The following is a 23,722-nucleotide window of genomic DNA, read 5'->3' as shown; positions in this document are numbered from 1 at the left end:
TTTATTACAAAAACCTATTGTGATGCCCTTTTTGTCTGTTGACCTTGAGATCTTTGCACAGTAAAAGCTCATTAAATCTCTGCAGACACAACCTGACCTTTTAAAAAAGGGGGAAATCCACAAGTTTAACACAGGAAGCCTGCATTTGTCATAACAACAAACCTAAATTACATTGCACATTTTATACTAAGTCTTCTGTGGCTCTAGATGAGCCTGTTTATAAGGGTTATTGGAGCCAATCTTGGTATAAAACTTCTTGATTAAAAAAAATAACTCAACTTTAGTAATTTCGAAGAATAACCCTTTCTAAAGCATACAAAAAAGAAAAAACAAAACAAAGGAAATTAAAAATATTGTATCGAGGATTTCTACTGTTTTAGTTAGTGAGGTTTAATCTACAAACATTTTCAGCTTTTTTCTGCTTGAAGGCAACATGATAATAATATTGGTGCATCAATAAATGGAAGTACTATAAGAAGCAACCATTACCAACTGCAACTCCAGATTAGTCTGCTTTACTGTATCTCATATTGATAAAATGTTATTAATCAAAAGGTATTCCGATTTCTTTAAATCTATCTTTGCTTAGAGCCTAGATACCCCCTTAATTCTCTAGCAGGCTGCCAAACATCTTCATAGCGAGCACTGGCTAAAGCTGGAAAATATTAAGATTATACAACAGTGTACAAACAGGACCTGATCTTGAATGGACAACAGGGAAATTAAATCTGCTTTTAAAAATGAGTTTTCACCATTCCTCATTTAAATATTTATCTTCTGAAAGATTATTCAAAAACTCACCACACTATCAATGCCCTAGCAATTTCGAACTATTTCAAGGTGGGAATTTTACATTTTCAGGTAACTTGGAGGGAAGTTTCGCAGTTTTCACATTTTTGTGATTTTTTCCCTAAACTTAACCTGTATTATTTAATGTAAGTAAGGCTTTTTTGTCCATTGTGGCATCAGTTTGAAGCCCAAAATATTAAAATGCTACTATCTCTGTAAGGTGGTAAGATTGAACTGCACAGTTTAAACACAAAGTCATAGATGGTATACATTGTAACGTATCACTGTACACACACTATATATTCTCATGCTCCTTAGTTTACTTGAAGGCCCAAAGTGTTTAAGAAGTTCTTCTTTGCTGTGGTAAACATTTCAGTGGTTGAGACACAGTCACAGATCGAATAAGCATTAGCTTAAAGTCTTTTGAAGGCATTGTAAGTGTTAGGGCTGATCCCAGTTTCTCTTTGGAAATGTGGAGAACATTCAATTTTAACCTCAACACGGTTTATCTTCTACTAGATTCTCACCGAGCAGCAGGTAGGAGGGCAAGGAGCTAAATCACAGAGCTAATAAATAAGGATGGAGATGGAGAGTAGAAGAAGAATGGTAGAATCAAGAGATTTTAAGAGATGCTAAGAAAACAGGAAAAACAATATCAGGTGAATATTGAGAGGAAGCGCGGAGGGGTAATGGGGGGGAGTGTTTGATGGAGGGATGAAGAGGCCGCAGGTTAATAAGAAGCAGACAATCACATTCCAGATCTTAAGTCTGTGCTCCACAACCCGTTCACCCTGTCAGACAAACATGTGTTTCTAATATATGCATGCTGTGCGACTTTTCGGAGAGCCCAAGCGTATAGGAACTGTGCAAATCAAGTAACCAATACGTCCAAACTGTACTGTCGTCTTTAGCAACTCGTTGATTTACTTCTATGATCTGAGGTGACTTCAAACCACCTCTGTTTGCCACGATGCCAGTGGTTGTTCTGGTTCACCACATTGGGGTTAGGTTCCTCACTGTGGTTGGAGGATTGTGCCAACTTCTGTAATCTTTTAGTTTGTAAAAATTACGTCCAGATGGGATAACTTTACATCTTTGTGCCTCAAATTCTTGTGGCGTGTGGTTAAATGAAACCGCATGGGAAGTTTGTAGGGAAACGTCTCTTTGTTAAAAACTAAAGGAGATCCGAAACATGAGAAGAAGGTCCTAAGCCAAAAAGATCTAAAGACCCCACTCCTTTAGACTTTGACTATGCATTGTATTCAATAAACATTTACAGTACTTTGGATGAAATAATATTCTCCACAGGTGTCAGATACAATTAGCAAGGAAAAAGTAAAATATGACAAAAAATGTAGAAGAGAAGAACTTTATACTGAAAAACTATTAACTAATAGGATCATATTTAGTGACAATATGTTTCTCTGCTGATTATTGATTATTATTATTATTACTGATTATTCTAAAAAAAATTGACAAACTGTTGGTCAACTCCCAAACTAAAGCTGAACTTCATTAAACTTTGTGAAAAGCCGGAACATAGCATCAAAGTTGAGATGACCTAGTTGTCGTCCACACCCTCCTCCTCCCTGACCTCCGAATTTGGATTGTTTTGTATATAAGAATAGTTCTGTTCAGCAACACAAATCAAAAGATTAAAGGTTGTGATTACGTCACCAACTGCTGTGAAATTAGTTGTAGGAGAGAACTTGTACTAATAACTCCACAGCAGTCTAAAGAAACTGGCTGCAGTTCAGGGTGTAGCAGATGGCGCTCATGAGCTAGTCCCAAATGAAATGGCTAGTAGACCCAACCCACTTTTTATTTTAGAGTCCAGAAAAAGACCACTAATATTATGTTTATGGATTTTAATTGTTCCCATAAAACACTAGCATGCTGCTGATGCATGCCAGTTGGTCTAGTAAGGTTTTACAAACAGTTATAAACAACAGTTAACATGAGAATTGTGGTTAAATCACAACAGACATTTGTACATGTGTCCAAGAAACAGCTGCTTGTGGTGGTCAAATGTTAACCGCTATCAGGATATAGATAGCAGATTAAAATTAAAGTGCCATAAAGTGGTTCTTTGTACCCGAAGGTCAAGTTCAAGGCTCGTTTGATAGGTTGATATAAACATTTATGACAACCTTTAATACATAAAAATATTTAGTAAGTATGACTTCACACTTCTCACAGTTGTGTTATTTCTTGTCTTCTCGCTTAGTTCAGTCATGTTATCTTTTCCTTTTCATTCTCTGAAGGTCTCGCTGTGCACTATGTGAGTGTGGAAACAGATCCACATGTGCATGATTTTCTCATGACTAAATGCAGACTGCACAGTGTGATTGAACAAAATTACTTTGCTCTTAATGCTAAACACAACCAGACAAATGGGCTGTGGTGAAAGTGAAATGATGAATGATGAAAGTTGCCCACAAAAGAGCGCTGAGGCCTCATCCACATTTTCTAAAAATGGTAACATGGACTCACTCAAAGCAGCAGGGTTCAGTGGAAAACAATACCACAGGCAATATGGTTTGCTCTATAAAATGCCAAACTTTAGACATGACATTTAAGTTAAATGTCATATCTCATGAGCAGTTTTTAAACCTATACCTTGTGTGTATTTTCTCTCTTGCTGTGGTGGATGTTTGAATGGTCTCACCACACATTCAGGATGGATCAACATATCTCAAACTCTGCTTTCATGAACAATTTCAGTTGTGCTCAGAAGTTTAAATATAAGCTGTTCTTTTCTCAGGGTGGAATGACTGTGCAGCATACAGCTTTGATGATTTAAATCAATCAATCAATAAAATAAACAAGAATTGGTGAACAAGGTTGAATTTATTTTGGATTTTCTCTACACAGGTTCAAATGTATGCATGCAGGCCCAAATACATTCACATCCCGACTAATAATTGATTAAATGTCTCTTAGCAAGTTGCACCTCAGTATTGCACCTTTGGCCAATACTTTGGTATTTTGGGCTTTTTGGTGGCCTTGGACCTTTCCATCGTCCCGAGTATTGGTCAATCCTATGAGTGTCAAACAAATTATTTTTATGGTAGTAAAGAGAAGTTACCAGTTGTAGCAATGAGAAGGTTATAGGCCTTGGCCTTGACAAGTTAAAAGACATTGTAGGTCCTTCAGCACCACTTATTAAAATATTTAAGTGAGTGTGTATTTATTTGAGCCGGTATGTATTTTAAATCAATCTCCTATGACCTATTGTCCATAGAAAGAAAACAAATCTCATAAGAAGATGATAAAAACGATAAAATACACCCAAATACTTTTGCACACAGATTCTTGTTTTTCTAAAGTCAGAAAGATGTATAGTCTTTCCACCCTGGAAAAAGAACAGTTCAAAGAAGTCATTAAAAATTCCAAATTACCACGTACTGAGATTCGTTCACTGGGAAGAAACTCTTGCTTCTGCAACCATTAGAGTTTCTCCTTCTTCTTTTTTTTGGTTTGTTTGTTTTTTTACTACGGTAGCACCTCCCATAGCTGTTAAGGTCAGTGGTTTGGAATACCATGCCAGTCTTTTTCTTCTCGACTGGACACTACTACCAAAAACTCTAGAAGTTCATGCAGAGTGCCTGGTATTAACCCCTATTGGCAATCTCGCCTTGAGAACATCTGACCCACTCTGTCATCCTGTGAGTCATTAAGAGTCACAGGGGAAAGCTATGATTCATTTGTGAGACATCATGTGAGTTATTCAGCTCACGTGGGTCCAGGTGAAAGTTGAAAACCAAGACGAGCTGCTTTAAATTCAAGCCCTTAATGCTGCCGATATCTGGATGATCATTGTGGTTAATATTACCAAAATATGCAAACTTTTGCAAGTTAATGTTTTGTAATCTTCGGAGGCTACATTTTGGCATCTACCCTGTTATTACCAGCTGTGATCCCAGTGTCTGCTTCCCCAGCGTTAAGCAATCTCACTCTGCTTCAACCATGTTTAAAACAATTATGTTCACCGACCACAATCCAGCGTTTCTACAATCAGTAAGTGAGCGCTGCTATTCACGATGTTCTGATTACATCAAATCGGATGTAAGGAATGGTGTGGTAAATGTTGAGTTACTCGGCTACAGATACAATTTTATTTTCATTAATAATGTGTGGGAAATGTGTCATGTCTGGCTCTGTGCTCTTTTTCCTCTTGTGATACAAAACTTTCGCTGATGTAAAACTAACAAGAAATCACTGTAGTCTAAACTCAAACCTATTTTACACAAAGTATTTGATCGTAGTAACTACTTTCCAATCTTTCCAATCCATTTCACCATGAAAACGAGGAGAAAAAAGATTTAAAAAGAGTATTGTTGACTTAGTTGACTATTAAAATAAGACCCTCCTTCACTCTGTAGGTTTTCTCTTTTTGTACAATCATGAGTTTTCAATACCAGGAACTAGGAAATGAGGCAGTGCAGCCACATGAAAGACAAACCACACAGGAAGGTAGCAGAAAGTGGAATACAATGACCTAAACCTCTCATTACTGATTTTAGACAGTAAAAGAAAAGCTTTTTCATTTTTTCCCCAGACGTTTACCAAAATAAACTCTGACTTCTCACAGAACTTGGAAACGTGATGACAGATAAACACATAAGAGATGACACCTTGCGGAGCTTGAAAGAAGCAAATCAGCAGATCAAACAGGACACTGATCACTGCAATCAAGGACGTGTTGTTCAAAGCAGCACCTGCTAAAACTGGGCCCGTTTTTGAGTTTGCATTTAAAAGCAGGTCATATAACCTTGTTCTGATGTTGTGCCCCCCGTCTGATGACACAACACAGTAAGAAACATGGTGTGAGAGCTCTCGGATGCTTTTCACTCCCCCCCACGCTGCTGTTTTGTGTATAGTCGTCTCTCCCTTGGGTGCTTCTCACCGTGCACATCATTAACCTCAGCATTTTGTTCTGCCCCCCACCCACCTTCTACCTTCTTGGCCAAACTGTGCAAATGAGGCAAAGATAAATACTGCCTCTCGTTCTCATTCATTACCAGGAGGTGAGGAGGTGGTTCATTTTTCCTGAATTACAAGAACATTTTAATTGTTTCCATTAACATAAAAACATTGCTTATTTATTTGCTGAGACGACTATTGATTCCCTGTTCAACCAAACATCTGGGAATGCTTGAAAACTAGAGTGTATGTAAAACTGTAATGTAATGTGTATTAATAAAGCTACGACAAATATACTGCAATTGCCCAAGATTTCAAACCCCTGCAGGGTCGAATTATCAGCCGGAAAAAGCAAGATTTTCCCTGAATCCCAAAAAACTTTTTGGCTGACATACAGCAGGGATTTTCAAACTGTTCAGGTCCAAGGAAAAGTTACAAAGGAGAAAATGTTCAGGGTGGTCAATGATTCCTTAAAGACCCCCTTGTGGAGCAACATTAATATTTTTACAGTACATAAAAGGAAATAATTGACACAAGATCCGATTCTATTCATGTAAAGTGCCCCAGTCTTTATGTATATGCTCTCTTTAATGATGACCCTGTGTAACACAGTTTTTCTTTTTGTGTATTTTGCATAATATCCTGATGCTTATACTGCCAAGGTTGAGAAAATATGTATTTTATCAGACAATTCATAATTTTGATTAAGGGACACAAAAGCAAAGACGCATGAGCAATCAGGGAAAAACATTTGGTACATAATGAAAAAAAGATTTTTCTCGTTCTTCCTCAACTATAGATTCTAAACAAGGGTGTACTCAAACCAGATGATCCATACTGTGTATGAGTGCTCTCACCCCAACCGGTCGCAGCAGATGGCCGCCCCTCCCTGAGCCTGGTTCTGTCGGAGGTTTCTTCCTGTTAAAAGGGAGTTTTTCCTTCCCACTGTCGCCAAAGTGCTTGCTCATAGGGGGTCATACGATTGTTGGGCTTTTCTCTGTATCTATTATTGTAGGATCTACTGTACAATATAAAGCGCCTTGAGGCGATTGCTCTTGTGATTTGGCGCTATATAAATAAAAATTTAATTTAATTGAGTGTGCTTGACCTCCCCCTGTTGTCCTGTGTGATTGATCTATGGTATTGCTGGGTACATTTCTCAGACCTGGTTCAGTTGTATTATTGTGGGGTCTTCACCTTACATATTAAACCTGCCTGAGAAAACCTAAAGCTGTCGCTGGTACCACATACTTAAGCTCAGTATGAAAAAAGGTGAACTGTAGAGGGGGTACAGGTATTCTCAGGCACAGTACAAGGCAACCAAGCTTGGTGTAAGTGCACCCTGAGAACCTCTTAATATAATGCTATTACAGTATTTTTCTCTAAATCAGGGATATATCTTGTGGAGGGGCCCTGAGCAAGCCTGACACCATTTAGTTCACACTGTGCCTTTATGGATATACAAGTTTTAAATGACCATGGAAACTGACGAACCTCCCGGACAGGTCTAGGGGGGAGTAGAAAGGAAACTGAGCTGGACCCAGTTTTGAGAAGGTGTATTAGCACCAGAGAGATTTATGTAGGAGACATCTGGTGGTCATGCAAAGACATGCACGTAAGATCTCTGTTGTTAAATGTCCTGGCAAATGTAATCTTGCAACATTATAAAAACTATGAAGTTCCTTACATTTCGAAAGGGTAAATTTAAACACAAGGGTGCGTTTTGCAATCCCCCAACCGAGTACATTTGATAAACCACAGCATCAAAAAGCAAAAGTTTAGAGCATATCATAAAGAAAATGTTAAGTCAAAAAGATGAGGATGAAACTCACTGGTCACAGTTGAGTTTGACTCTGTTTAACTGGGAAACAACACATGCTATACATCCATTCAGCGTCCTGTGGAGATATGTATGGCACTAACAACTAATAACAGCCATTCAGTCCACTGCATATACATATCAAATACCATTACAAACTGACAGGTATGGATGTATGCGAATTGCGTGTGGCTGGTTGAACACACAAAGTTCTCTATAATAGCAAAAGCTATATTACTAATTTCACTCTCCTTCACAGCTGTTTGAAAATGTAGAAAGCTAATACAGCTTCCTTCTTCAAATTTAAAACATCCACGAGAAAAGAGTATACAGAACATGTTCTTTGGATGCCCAGTTCTGTACTAAACAAAGCATTTTATCTGTTCGTGCTGCACTAATGGCTTTGCCGCTTCACTGGTGAGGGACAATAAGAATCCCGTAGGCTCTCTGTAAAGCTTAAGTTATAAATAGGTCTAATATATAAACTGACCCTTTCCGTCCTAATACTGTTATATGGAGATTTATGAAGTAAGTGCCACAAGGGACAAGTGGATAAAGCTGCTCTACAAAATAATATACTGTATTTATTAATTAAAATACCAAAATCCTAGTAGGAAAAGACAAAGTGACATGGTAAAGCAGATTTCCAGCTTGTTCAAAAACACTATCTCGTTTGAAAAGAATGAAACAGTCCGTGAGAACACAAATGACTTTTTTATTTCCTCCTTTCCTTTCAGTATGTCGAACACACACACATGCAAATAATACGTGCAGTACCTTCTGTGGTTCCTTGCTCCTTTCTAATGAAGGAACATTATGTTCACATTATGCAGCTCCACGTCTTGTTTTTCTTAGAATAAATAAGGAACGGCGGCTGGTCTAATTAGGATGTTGTCAAAAACCACCTCACAGAGTGAGCTTAACATACATTAGTATGCAAAGATACTTGCTTGTTCACTGACGGAAAGAGACACACACACACACACACATGCGCAAACATACACAGACACACGCGTAAACAGACAGGCAAAGCTAATAGGCCCCTTGGCAGTGCTAAAGACTGACGGCCGAGCCACAAAGACGGATCCTGCGTCGACACAGCAATGGTATTGTGTCAGTCCTGACTGAACTGGCATGTTGCCACACACACACACACACACAGAGACACACAAAAGACTAAATTACACTCTAGTCTTCATCCTGAAATGTCTAATTTTTTACATCATAAAGGTGCTTTTCATCTGCAAAGGTAAGTCAAGTCCCCAGTAAGCAGCTGTGTAAATACATTTGTCCCCACAATATCAGCAAAACAAGTACACACACACACACACACACACATAATTTAGAAGCGATTACACTCTAGTCTTCATCCTGTCACGTAATGTGAAATGTTGTAGATTATAAGGATGCGCTTTTCATCACCAAAAGTAGTCGAGTCCTCACTAAGTGGTCACGTAAATCTGTATGTCCCCACTGTATGAGTAATGCAAGTATACAACCACAGATAATATGTTTTTATCCCTACAGAAGACATTACACTCTGTTCTTCACTCTAAAATGTTACATTTTACATGCTTTATGTCCCCAACAATAAAGACAGACTGAGCTTGTTATCACTTTTATGTCCCCACAACTCGAGTTATAAAAGCACAGAAAAACTCGGGGATTTTAAGGGGCTCACACAGACTCCTTGCTGTCTGAAACTCAAAGCTTAGCCAGCAGATGAATACAAATAGAAGTGGATTCATAGGATGATGCTGAAACGTTGCTTATGCATTATGCATGGACATGTATGGTGTTATTTGCAGTATAAATATTTTTTTTAAAGTCACATTTTAACTGACTACATTTGAAAAAAAAAAAAGCTTGTATTTTTCCTTGTGTTTCTCAGGAGTGCCAGATTATTTCATGGTTTTCCTTTACCCCAAAGCGTGACCTAATTTGAGGTGATTAATTAAATAAGCTTATTTACAATCTTCAAATGACTGAATTAATGGTGTTTACAAAATAATGTTCCCGCCTAATTATAGCTAATGGAGCTCCCACGACATTTGCTGTTTCTACGAACTGTTTAAGAAACATGAGAGTTTTATTTTAGGCATAATATCAGATTTTTCTGGGGAAGCACAGGAGATGTTTTAGGTGTAACGAAACATCCTAATACTTGAGATTTTGTCTTTACATAAGCACACCGCCATGGTCTCAAAATAATGCGAATAAAATGATAAATTTAGAGAAAGTCATTAAGAAAAGACGTGCATCATCACTCAGGTCTCTGACAGGTAACAGAAGCACTGAAAATCACAACAGACAGGTAAAGCAGCAGATGGCAAAGTGCACTTGCTTCAACCCTCAAACAAACACAAAGTCTGTACCTGTATTGGGGCGTCTTTCAATCAAAATGCAACAGGTGGTCCTCCAGATTTCTGAGCCTCCTTGTATACAGACTTTGATCAGAGAAACAGCCGCATATCAGCTCTGAGTTGAATGAAACTGACGACTAGGAGTTAATGCGGAAAGTGGCCGAATGGGATATACACAGAGTGTGAGAGAGAGGAGGGCACGGGGGAATGGGGAGGGCTGAGAATGAGTGTGATTACGAGAGCAGGAGGAGGAGTGGCGCATGCTGACTTGACTTTCAGGAACTGAAAACATAAACACAAGACAGAGGAAAAGAGGAGGAAAGAAAAAAGGAGCAATGAAGGGAGAGGAAGAGGTGATGGAAAGAGGTAGGGAAGATGAAAAAGTGTCAGGGAATAAGTAAGGAGAGGAAATTGAAAGAAAGATGGGGCATAATAGGAAACAAGTAGTTAGAAAATGAGCAAAGATAAGGGCGGGAGGAAGGTGTAGGAGTGGTAAATGGGGAAGAGGCTAAGGAGACCACAGGAGAGAATAAGTAGAAAAGCAGTATAAGGTTAGAAGAAGAATGAAGGAAACAAAATGCAGAGGACAAAAGGGAAAAAGTGAAGGGTCTAAAAAGGAGATGAAAATGAGATAGGGACACAGGAAAGAGGACAAGATATATGCGGGAAATTAGAAGATAGACAAGTTAAACTGAGATATAAGAAAGAAAAACAGAAGTGATGAAAAAGGGCGTATGAGATAAAAGTGACAGGTTGTAGAAAAAGGCGAGAGAGTGTTAATTTAGGAGACTGGAAAGGAGGCAGATAAGAAGAAATAGTTACATAAAGAGAAGAAGGGAAAAAAATAAGGAGGTGGTAAGCTGATGGAAGTGGGTAAAAAGAGGCGAGGTTTTAGAGGATGACTTGAGGAAAGGAGGTAGAAAGGAGGGACGAGGTAGAAAGAGAAGAAGCGCCTGAAGGAGGGAAGTAAGTAAATGGAGGGAGGGAGGGAGGGACTGAGTAGGAGGAGGATTAAAACGACAGGATAAAAGCTCTATAAAAAGGACAGACAGGACAGTGGAGCTCAGAAGAAAAATAGAAAAGGAGTAGTCGACCAGAGGAAGAATACTACAGCATAGTACATCTGCTCAAGTGTGAGTGGATATTAAAAGCTGCCCAAGAACCAGATCTGACCCAAATCCAGGGAATAATAGTTACCATGTTTCCAAGATAGTGGTCTTCCTTTTTCCCTCTTGTCTGGCAGCTCCATCTTCTCTCCATTATTATTGCACCCGCTCTGTCCCTCTATCAGTCATAGTCCCTGCATCTAAAGACCTCTCTGTCACCTCCACCCTCCTGCCATTCCTTCTCTCTCACTTTACCCAGCAGTAGCTCAGTTTCTACCAGCAGCCTGTTGGCCAACAGCACAGGAGGCACCAAACATTTTGATGTTGAATAATCAGTGGCTGGCACTAATTTCTCAACTTCTAGTCATGGTTGAAAAATAGCAACAAAGCTGAACCAATGTTGCAGGCGTTACCATGACGTTGGTTTGAGGGAGTTCTTACAGAGATTTCACTGTGTTTCCAAACACAGCAAACCATGTGTTCAAGAAGAGTGTTCTACTAATAAAATAAAGTTTCTTAGTCGAAAGACTGAAAAGAGAGAATTCCTGACAGGCTCCGGTAATATTAGTCTGTGTACAAGTTGTAGACATTCAGTGGATATCTGTTCACAGCCACGAACTAACCATATTAATTGTCGCCATTTTAGAAAAACAAAAACATATTCATTTTATTCCTTCTTTGGAATAATCTGATCTATATTTGTCACTTTGTAAGAGATTGATGTGATCTTTATTCCATGTGAAAGTAACACTGGCAGCTACAAAAAAACCCTCCAGATGCCACTCACAACCATTCAGGGAATAGTCAAACTTCCTCTTGTTACTTGCAGCTGCCATGTGGTCGCTAACTGGTCCCTAGGGTGCTAGCTGTCTGTTAGGGTTCACGACAGCTAATATTACCTCACTGAGCTTGACTTCTTAACCGAGTTTGTACTTTCTAGAGCATTTTAATACAGTTCCAGTTACGGTATATACAATTTATGAATACAGCTCGTTAACCACAATTACTAGCTTTAACCCTTTAAGACCTACCATAGAACCAAGTCCGCCAGAGCTTATAATAATAATAATAATAATAATAATAATAATAATAATAATAATAATGGATTGCATTTATATAGCACTTTTGGAGACCCTCAAAGCACTTTGCAATTCCACTATTCATTCACTCTCACATTCACACACTGGTGGAGGCAAGCTACAGTTGCAGCCACAGCTGCCCTGGGGCACAATGACAGAAGCGAGGCTGCCATATCGCGCCATCGGCCCCTCTGCCCATCACCAGTAGGTGAAGTGTCTTGCCCAAGGACACAATGACTGAGGGCCGGGGCTCAAACCGGCAACCTTCCGATCACAAGACAAACTGCTAACTCTTGAGCCACAATCTTTATACTTTTACATGCTGTAGTGCCATTTTTGGGAGCATTTCAAGTTGCTATACATTAATACAACCGTTATAGCCCAAGTCCATAGTAACTACATAAATTGCAAAAAAGTGCAATTAAGTACAAAAAAATTGAAAATTGTTTTTGTTTATCCCTCAAAACTGTAAATACAAAAAAGTTGCACAAAATAGTTTCCAACAACAGGAAATTTATTTTGAGTGTCTTCATAGTTTTATTTTTGAGATACACCCATTTTTATATACTGAAAGAAAGAAAAAACAATATTATAATGCAAATTTGCAAAAAAAAAAAAAGCATATGCATCAAAATAAACTATTTCTAGCAGTGCAATTTGAGTTCTAAGCATCCCAGAAACGATACAGAAAAGCATACAGTCAAACATGACTTCTAAAAATACCACTATAGGCTTATAAGGCCCCGAAGGTAAAAAAAAACTACATTTTCCGGGGAAATTACGTCACTTCTGGTTTCGGGCAGGTAATGGCGGACATGCAATAGTTCGCGCTGACGTCTTTTTATGCTTTTTATGCAATTTTTGCAAAGCTATATGTGGAAGGAAACCGTGACCTAGGGCAAACTGATGGCATAAGATGTAAGTACAACTCCTCCGGTTTCATACGCAAAAAAAATTGTTGTGCTAGCTTACGTGGTTCCGGTTCTACAGGGATTTAAAAATAGTTTCGCAAAACGGAGCGTGCCCGCTCCGATCGGCTTTAAAGGGTTAAAGGATTAACTGATATCTTACCACTTACCACTCCCAGCCAACTATGCTAATTTCTGCCTCAAAATAGCTAACATAGCAGTGTCAAAAAAAGGCTAATGTCACCCTGTGAAGTTAAATAAGTAACAAACAAGAAATTCCCAGCATTTAATTTAAAATATGAAAAACAAACACAAAACTTGCCCTCCAGTGTCATACTAATTTGGCCAACAACACTAAACTCAAGGTTTCAAATCCAAGTTCACAAACGGAGGACTTACTAGCCATGCGCTAGCTACGTAGAACCTAGCTCACCAACAGCTGGAGGGACATGCTGTTCAATATGGATCCAGACTGATTAGATTTTAATGGAATTTTTTCACTCTGCACAGGTTTTTTTCTATTACTTACAGTTATTTTAATGTGCACAGCTTTTTTCTTTGTCTTTTGCAGTAGTCACTGGAGGTACATAGATCAAAATGCATTGTAACTTATCATCCCTAATGCCACTCAGCCAATCAAGTTATTTCTACAAAGCAATGATGTGAATGTGCACATGCGTGAAAACAAAACTTAGCTAGGTGTCCAAAGACCTAAGTCAAAGAACAGAGGGGGTTAAACCTGTTGTTATTTTTGTTGAGACTGTTTACTTGTGAAGTGTAGTTATGGACAAAAAACCCCTCAAACTAGACTTCTTTTTTAAATGAAGCACTTAGCATTTACTTTATAATTATTTTATTACTGAAGAGCTCTCTGGTTCATATTGAAAGTAAATAAACGCTGCTGAAATGCTACTGAATTGTACTTTCGTCCATTTGCTTGACAGGCAGTTGTTGTTGACATAAAGGCATTGATGCCACTATTAGGCCAATCGAAATATACTGCACTGAATTATGATGCATGTGGAACTTTAAGATATTCTCTGTTGGAGGAAATTTTCTCTAACCGTACTTCCTTAAATTTCAATTGAATACCTGATGTAGAAGCTTCTCCCTTATTTCCAGGTATAAGGCGTGACTCATCCACCTGGAAATTTATACTCACCAGATACATATTTGACGTTGAAGCATTCTTAAGAATACAGTTTGGCTGTCTGGGAACATAACTTTTATAAGACATGGATGATGTACCAGGCAGTGCTGGGCAAGTAGCAACTGAACCACAACAGTCGAGTTGGGGCTTGTAATAAGGAGTCGACAACAAAATGCTTGGATACTTCCCAGAGATGCAGAACTTGTGGGCATTATCAGTTACCATCACTACTCCTTTAACCAAGTATTTTTACTGACCTTCCACTAAACACAAGTCTTGTTTTAAGAGCAAGAGCAAAAAAGGAAGCATCTGGCTACATTATTCGCTCTATTATAGGTTAATCTGTGCTCAAATTATAAGTATCTGAAGTTGAAAAGGTAGGTATTAAATGCTATGATAACCAATAAATTGAGTTAATCCTGCAAGAAGATTCCATCACGCTGTCCAGATTCCTCCTAATAGCTGTGAAGAGGTCCGTGTGAAAACACGTGGGGAAAATGACCATCAGGACTCCCATTTGTGAGGCCCAAGTAACAGCAGCTAAACCACTTGACACTTCTGACCCCTAAAGGTCAACAGTGGCAAGAGGTCAGATTTAATGAGCCTTATTACTTTGTGAGGGCGGACAAAAACATGAGATAAGGATGTCAAAGTATTACAAGTAAACTGCCGAGTCATAGCACAAGGGTGAAGACTAAACAAAAGCAAAGGAACATAGAACCACACAAACAGTAATAAAATGAAAACATTATGAAGTTTAACCTGACAAACCGTTCTTGAATGTTCTTGTAGCCAGTGTGTTTTGCTTTGAAGCTGCCAAAAAAACTTCAAACCTCCATACCGAGTATCAAGACGTGTAGGAGTGCCCCTGGAGTCTGTTAAAGTTGACGTAAGAAAAAAATGATCCAGCCCTTTATCATTTTCATGGAGTGTTTATTCATGCTGTACTTAATATTATTTTTTTCTTGAAATGCAACAACTGAATCCAGTTATTTAGAGATTGAGCATGCACCTCTCTCAACCTCGACCAAAGTCACTTCGAAGACAACAGCTGACTGCAGACTTGGTCCTGGTCTTGGAAGCAACTATTTCAAATGCAACAAGATTGCAAGTTGCACACAGTTGCAATAATTTTGGTCATCCTGTGGTCTCTGTGGGCTGTGTCATATCATATGATTCAGGATAATATTGGTAAATAGTTTTAGGTGATTAAAAAAAATTGTCACGATAGCAACACCATGCACTTGTGTTCCCTGTTGCATGCAATAATGAGAAAAGCCCATGCATGTCTGAGACTGAGAGCAGCATGTCAACTTCAGATGATGATTTCATATGTAAAACGAGAGCTACTTCAACAACTTCCAACAAACCACAGTAGTTTTAAAAAAAAATACATGACAACTGTTCCTGCTTATGGTGAATACAACAAACATTTTTCACTATTTGAACCAAAATAAACACACTTGTATATCCTCACGTGCCCTCAAGGCCATAAGGGCACGTGAGGATATACAAGCAGCTGGTAATGACTCCCGCTCAACTGCGTTTCATATGACAGGAAGATCAAATAGTGAATGAAAATACTTATATGGTTACATTAAAACGCTCAATCCAATATACAACACATAATTTATATAACACATAATACCTAAAACATATACGACACACAAAGGATAAGTTACCTTAGTCACTGTTAAAATAAAGTGTGAAGTAGTGATGTTATACTTTTTACTGGTTTTGCTTTTGTGCTTTTGTGCTTACATTTGTCGTATGCTATCACTGTAAACAGTGCTGTCTCACTGCTATTGCACTGTTATGCTGCTGGTAGCCTATTTTAGTTGAGTCACACTTCAAATGAGTAAGTGTGTCATCAGCTGCACGTCAGTGGTCCCACATTTAATGGTAGGGCAACTATCATGAAAAAAAAATCAAACTGACAATAAATGTATCAAATTAAGATAATAAATGTTGCCAAGATCCAAACCACGCCTTTTTCTCCTGGTAACACAAAGTAGAGTCTGAATGCAGCTAAACTCTTCAGACGTTCGTTGCTGCTGAGGCACATGGATATCAGTTTTTTTCAGAGAAATTCTCTTGTTCAATTTGTATAGATTTACTGAAGGATCCGGTAGCTATTCCCTGTGGACACAGCTACTGCATGAGCTGTATAGTTGCCTTACTGGCAACTAGGGTATAGTTGCCAGTAAGCTACCAAGCACTGGCGCCACCGGGCCCTCTGACCACCACCAGTAAGGCAACGGGTGAAGTGTCTTGCCCAAGGACACAACGACCGAGACTGTCCAAGCCGGGGCTCGAACCGGCAGCCTTCCGATTACAAGGCGAACTCCCAACTCTTGAGCCACGATCACCCCTGCAGGAAAACCTTCACACCCAGACCTCTCCTGGAGAAAAACATCATGTTAACAGATCTAGTGGAGGAGCTGAAGCAGACTGGACGCCAAGAACTACCAAAAGCAGAAGCAAAAGGATCTTGAGCTGAGGCGACTAAAAATCCAGGAGACAATCCAAGATCGAGAGAAAGATGTGAAGCTACTTCAAAAAGAGGTGGAGGTCATCAATGGCTCTGCTGACAAAACAGTGGAGTACAGTCAAAAGATTTTCACAGAGCTCATCCGGCTCATCAAGAAAAGACGCAATGATGTGAAGAAGCAAATCAGATGCCTGCAGGAATCTGAACTGGGTCTAGTCAGAGAGCCTCAGGAGAATCTGGAGCAGAAGATCACTGAGCTGAAGAGGATGGATGAGGAGCTGGAGCAGCTTTCACACACAGAGGACCACGAGCAGTTTCTGCACAACTACCCCTCACTGTCAGCACTCAGTGAGTCTACACGCTCATCCAGCATCGATATTTATCCTCAGATGTACTTTGAGGAGGTGAAAGCAGCTGTGTCAGAGACCAGAGATAAACTGCAGGACATCCTGTGCGAGACATGGACAGTGGGTGCTTTTATACCAAAGACCAGAGCAGATTTCTTAAAATATTCACGTGAAATCACACTGGATCCAAGCACGGCAAACACACGGCTGTTATTATGTGCAGGGAACAGAAAGGCAACATTAATGCTGCAACATCAGTCTTACGCTAACAACCCAGGCAGATTTACTGAATATAAACAGGTGGTGAGCAAACAGAGTCTGACTGGACGTTGTTACTGGGAGGTAGAGAGGAGAGGGAGAGGAGTCGGGGTAGCAGTTGCATACAAGAGTATCAGCAGAGCAGGTGACTCAGAGCAATGTATATTTGGATTCAATGACAAATCTTGGTCACTGCGTTGTTACACAAACAGTTACATATTCTGGTACAACAAAGTCCACACTGACGTCTGTGGCCCTCCGTCCTCCAGGATAGGAGTGTACATGAATCACAGAGCAGGTGTTCTGTCCTTTTACAGCATCTCTGACACCATGAACCTCCTCCACACAGTCCAGACCACATTCACTGAGCCGCTCTATGCTGGGCTTTTGCTTTTTTACTCTAATGAAGATAGTGCTGAGTTCTTTAAACTGAATTAGAGAGATGTCATTAAGGGAAAGTTGGTTAATAATATATGTTTTGTGCAGAGACTGGCCGACAATCCCACTTTATGGGTAGCAAACTCACTTATCAGTTGTTGCAGAGCGTATAATTGACAACTATAGCACAGCGGTCCCCAACCCCCGGGCCTCGGACCGGTACCGGGCCGCAAGAGTTGAGGCTCAGGTGTGAAATGTATAGTTTTCAGAGTTTTTTGCGGTTTTCAGCGTTATTTTGTTATCGTTTTATCGTTAACTCGGTTTTCCCGGGTCTTTTCACGTGTGTTATGAATAAATCTTCTTTTTTTCGGTACCGGTACTAGTTTTATTTTGTTGTATTTATCCGCGACACCTTAAAGGCCGGTCCGTGAAAATATTGTCGGGCATAAACCGGTCCGTGGCGCAAAAAAGGTTGGGGACCGCTGGTATAGTGGGTTTTACACCATCAGCAATCTTAAAATCAAAAGGAACACTATTTTATTGTGTTTGGGAGAAGAATTAAAACATTTTGAGAAAATACATTCTAAAAATTAATCAGAAAAGAAATTCCAATAAGCCAAATTGTTTGTTTGTATCCAGGAGGACACCTGAGAATAAAACATGCACAATCATTAATGATTTTAAATGCCAAAAATATAGCAAATCATCTGAACAGACAGGACTTTATTTTTTCTATGCATGAAATCTTGTTTTTGAATGTGGTGGATTGGAGCACAGAGTGGTAAAGGCGGACGCAGCTTTGATCTGAAAAGTGAAGCCAACATGGAAGAACCTTAAATCTGCATTCTGTTTAACGAACACAAAGTGGCGATACCTGTGGCTGCAAAAAGATGCCCAGTTCTAAGTCAGAAGTTAATGGAAAAACAACGCTCTTCCCTGACCTCTAACCTACTTTCCTGATCAGTTTATGGTCTCAGCCAATCGACCAAGTCAAACTGAATAAAAACGCAAGATAAATGACCACACCCTAAAATGAATTTATTAATGAGAAATGATGACGATCCAGCTCTTGCTCTTTGCATGAGGTTTCACAATCAGATTCATCTGTTGCTCATCACATCCTGTTTCTTATTACCAAGATGGTGAAAAATCATCTTGAGACTTCAAAACAAGACTTCATGAGCAAATGGATGGTGTCTATGATTGCATTTTTTAAGTATTTGTTTTCTGATTGTTTGGTCTGTATGTTAATATATATCTAAAAAATATACAATATGGCAATTCGTGCCAAGAAAGTAGCATGCACCACTCAATCAGTCCATTTTGTAGATGAAGAGTCAAATGATGTGTTGTGGACTTTTTTTCCACCCTTAAAAAGTGAAGAATCTTTACTTTGTGTACATGGAGACAAATCAGTAAACATGAGACTGGTCTGATGAATAATCATCTTCATAACACTGAGAATAAGGGACTGGAACATCGTGACCAGAAATGACTTCATACATTACATTTTGTGAATATTGAAACTCATTTGGTAAAATTGGAATTGGAAATTTAGGGTTGTGTGTAAATAAAATGTACTAATGACTGCTCACCGGTTCATGTCTTTTGATTTATGATTAATATTCTTTTCAGAATAAAATGATCCTACACAACATATTAAGAAGTCTACACAATGTTTCATATTTTACGTCTATTCCACTAACTCAGCGCTGGTGAACAATCTAGATTCCACTTGTTCCACACAAAACTTCTACTTCAGAGACAAGAGATAAACTAAACGACACTGTGCGTGTGAGAGACAAGTGGAGAAACATCTCACTGAAAGTCAGTGAAGTGGATATTTTGCTACTTCTGAAGCACCAAGTGGAAAATGTCTCAAAGGAAAGCTTCTAAAAAAAACTGGGAATCATCACCTTTCTGTTGCGTAATGCATAAATATGCTTATTGCTGTAGAAATCATCTCGACCTTTACAGCTGACCCATCCTTTGTTCCAGTGAGCTCATGGATATCTTACACTGGTCAGCTTGTTTTCTGTCTCTTCTTCCGGTTTCTCCACATCATCTTTAATCCCTCTAACTTCCTGTAGCGCTGCCATACATTTCCAGGTCAAACATCATGAGTGGGATTGCATGTTTGCACATCTCACAGCCTCAAGCTTGTGTGCTGACTCCAACTGTCTGCTTCAAAACAGGATGGATGGTCAACGGTCAATTGGCAACGCACACACACACAAACACACATGCACACGTCTGAAGCAGATAGATGGTGAACTTTGTTGACAACACTGCCCCCTATGGACTATACTATGTACAACAAAATAAGAGTCTGTGCTTTGAAACAGCACATAGACGCACAGAAGGACCACATCGTAAATGCTTCAGTAATCATTCTTTGTTTTCCAGTCATCCTAAAATAGTTTCAGGAATGAAAAGTTCTTCTGAGCCTTTTCTCACGTATTCCTGAGCCAGAAAATAAACACTGATATGCACGTTTAACTGCCCCGAATATCAAAATACCAAATCTGAAAATAGTTTTAATCTACCTAAATCTGTATTACTCAGCGCAGCTGGTTTAAAACTCTGAGCATTTATTCTAGTTCAGACGTGTTAAAATAAAGATCAACAGATAAGAAACAGAGGAAAGTTGGCATTCACTGCTGATATGACGAGGGCTTCGCTCTTTTTACAATGAAAGAACTGGCTTTAAAATCTGCAGACATTTATTTATTCTTCAAAAATATAATTTTTGTTTCATTGCAGTGAAAGTATAAAAAACGTAGCAGGCAGCAGTTGTGACCAACTCTCCTATGACATGATGGCTCCAGCGAACTTTAATACAGTTAGGTCCACGATTTCTTGGACAATGACACAGCTTTTGTAGTTTTGCCTCTGTACACCACCACCACAGTAGATTTCAAAGCAAAGAACTGAAATGTCAAGTGCTGAATTTGTATTTTATAGCTTTTCACTATAACTTTAAATATGAAGACCAAAGAGAAGTCAGTACAAATTCAGGAGGTCATCATCAGAAAGAGCAAAAACTTCAGGAGTGGCCAGATCAATAATCCAGGATCTAACCAAGTCAAGAACACCCAGGAGGTGGGAATATCATGGTCAAGGTCTAAAATGAAGAGAAGCCTTCATAAATGGATATACAGAAGCTTTACAACAAGATGTAAACCACTAGTTACACTCAGAAACAGTCAATAATAAAACAGCCACTGGACAAATGAACCCAAAATGAACTCGTACCAGAATGATGGGAAGGAGATGCAAAGAAACAGCTCATGACCTGAAGCATATCACATCATCTGTCAAACATGGTACAGGCATTGTTATGGCACTGACTTTATCATTACAGTTGCTGTGTCTTATACACGGCTGCAGCTTTGCAGCTTGCAGCCGAACACATCAGCAACAACAACAGACACTCAGGACCCAGTACAGACTTAAGTTGGCGAGGCATGATTGCAGATGCTACTCAGGTGCACCCAATTCCCCTGCAGCGGCACTGCAGACCACGCCCCGAGCCATCCGTCCGGACTCTGCCGCCCGCTGTCCACGGGCTGTGCAGCAGGTCCCTCTGGTACCTCAACCTCTGTATCCAGCTGGGCAGGTGCGTGAGCTGGTGGTGGACACGGAGGTTGCTCTGCAACCCTCCTCCGGGGAGCCGGGATGGGTGCAGGGACCTGCCAGGCATACTGCAACAAATCCATGGCAGACCGCACCACATTTTCATGCTTTTCAGCATAGACTTTATCATTACAGTTGCTGTATCTCACACAGCAGCAGCTCGCAGCCGAACACATCATCAATAACAACAGAAACTCAGGACCCAGTACAGACTTTAAGCTGGCTAGGGGTGATTGTGGATGCCGCTCAGGTGCATCCACCTCCCCTACAGCAGCACCGCAGACCACGCCCCACCACAAGAAAAATAAATGTAACACCTAATGACTTTTCTAAAAGATAAAGCTCAAAGCTTTAATAAGCTATAATTCAGCACTTTAATTTTGCTTTTTCCAACAAATTATAGACCTAACTGTTTGTTTTGGCTTATGATAAACACGGCACATCTTCGTTGCCAAATATTGATTTTATGGGATTACAACACCCCCCACCCCCCCACCGCGCCCCTCAGATTAACCTGCACATTAGAAAATTAGACTATTAAGCTGTGACATCTCCCCAAGCATCAGTATGTGAGAATAGGTTGTTTGTGTGAACACCTGATAGATGACAGATCCAACAGTGACTCTCTCTGTCATGTTTCCTTTTGTTTTGTTACAAACTGCCTGCTGAATTGTTGAAGATACACAGATATAACTGGTGAGAGAGTAACTCAACAAACACAATGACACGAAAGCTGTTTAAGTGCTCCATCAGTAAGGACTCAGACATTTCATCTGGCACGCCTACAAAAATATTTATCACAGCTGCATTACGTAGGAAAGACAATAAGATTTAGACTTGAGGAACTGAAGTTCAAGATAAGGTAGCATCATTAAATGTGATGTAACTATAATAGTTACAAAGGACAAAACTTCTAAAACTACCGACTTACAGCCTACTGGACACAGTAATTACTTTCTCCTTTTCCACACACTCTCATATCTCATGTGCACAAGTATAAAAAAGTCATTGCGGTCACACACTTACGGACTTATAGTACAGCTGTGCATAGATGGAAACACACCTGGGGCACTAGTTAATGTTGCACTCTTCATTATAAAGTTAAGTGCATTAGAGGCTGCTACAGATCCCTTTATTCATGCTTCTACGTGACTGGACATCTGGCCAAGTCATGTAATGCATGAACAAACAAAAAATAACACAGTCTTAATGAGAACCGAAGAGCCAGTGGCAGCTCTCCGTTTACCTGCTTGTTCCATTAAAAAGTGCTGATTTTCATTACGCTGTAATGAGTAAATGCTTATTTGTATAATAAACACATGCTGGGATATCAGACCGGCATTAAGTTTCTAATTCTGATCACTGTTTTCCTGTAATTTATCCCGCACTTTGTTTTCTTTTGCATACATGCATGGATACGTCACAGAGCGCTTCTTCATCAGTAGATCCACAGTTACTAAGACTCTGAATGCATGCTTATAGAGTCAGAGGGTTTGTACAGATTTAAAAATAGTATAGCTCACATATTTGGGGCGATCGTGGCTCAAGAGTTGGGAGTTCGCCTTGTAATCGGAAGGTTGCCGGTTCGAGCCCCGGCTTGGACAGTCTCAGTCGTTGTGTCCTTGGGCAAGACACTTCACCCGTTGCCTACTGGTGGTGGTCAGAGGGCCCGGTGGCGCCAGTGTCCGGCAGCCTCGCCTCTGTCAGTGCGCCCCAGGGTGGCTGTGGCTTCAATGTAGCTTGCCATCACCAGTGTGTGAATGGGTGGATGACTGGATATGTAAAGCGCTTTGGGGTCCTTAGGGACTAGTAAAGCACTATATAAATACAGACCATTTACCATTTTTATTTCTCAATTATTAAATTCTGTTTTTAATTGTTCTGATTTCACATTTATTTTCTGATATACTGACTTCATTCCTCTCTGTGCCACCCAATTTAAAAGTCTTGGAAATGCCAGTTTCCTTATTTTTTGCTGGATTAAGATGCTCAGCCAACATGAGCAGGAAATGCCAACATCAACAGAAAAAAACTCAAGTGAGGTACGATAGCAACCTCTTTCTTCTCCAAACAGGACATTTGGGTCCACACCCATCATCACAATCAACACTGTCATCGCTGTCCGACAGGCCCCCGCCTCCCTCCCATATGTTCTGCTCCATTTGCTGCTCATGTTGGCGAGTATGCGGCGGGAAATCAATAACTTCCTGCTGAAGGAGGAAATTGTACTAAATTTAAGTCTGCAATGACGTAAGCTTCTGTGGTTAGACAATCCTATTTGTGTAAGGGTTTAAATCAAATAAAAATAAATAAATAAAGCTGGACTGAAAGGCATCTAATGAGCATCACACCAGTGCTTTTCAGGTATAGCAGTGTTTCATGCTAATTGCTAACCTCAAATTCTTATGCTAACGTACACGATGGTGATGTTAACATCGTCAGTGTGCTAAAGTAAACCATGGTTAATACACA

At 39.7% G+C, this 23,722-nt stretch overlaps 2 protein-coding genes across 3 annotated transcripts in view; one reads left to right on the top strand and one right to left on the bottom strand.

The window, feature by feature from the left end:
- arhgap36 (Rho GTPase activating protein 36) overlaps nucleotides 1-23,722 on the bottom strand; it is a 78,837-nt gene that overhangs the window by 31,951 nt on the left and 23,164 nt on the right. Inside the window, exon 1 of one of the 2 annotated variants that reach the window (XM_035914880.2) lies at nucleotides 9,910-10,067. The exons of the other annotated variant lie outside the window; for it this stretch is intronic. The gene's annotated coding sequence lies outside the window, so the exon portion shown is untranslated. Of the gene's footprint in view, nucleotides 1-9,909; nucleotides 10,068-23,722 lie in introns of those variants that run through there. 2 annotated transcript variants of the gene reach the window in all.
- Nucleotides 14,226-19,510, top strand: LOC148104084 (uncharacterized). The gene is made up of 3 exons (XM_087830514.1): nucleotides 14,226-14,251; nucleotides 16,591-17,098; nucleotides 19,421-19,510. The coding sequence occupies exons 1-3, from the start codon at nucleotides 14,226-14,228 to the stop codon at nucleotides 19,508-19,510; spliced, it is 624 nt and encodes a 207-aa protein (XP_087686640.1).

This window comes from Neolamprologus brichardi, chromosome 3 (genome assembly GCF_056152115.1).
Source record: "Neolamprologus brichardi isolate AB-2024 chromosome 3, ASM5615211v1, whole genome shotgun sequence".
NCBI classification, from domain to species: domain Eukaryota; kingdom Metazoa; phylum Chordata; class Actinopteri; order Cichliformes; family Cichlidae; genus Neolamprologus; species Neolamprologus brichardi.
Note: the sequence above shows the minus strand (reverse complement) of the source record. Positions and strands in the feature narration are given on the sequence as shown.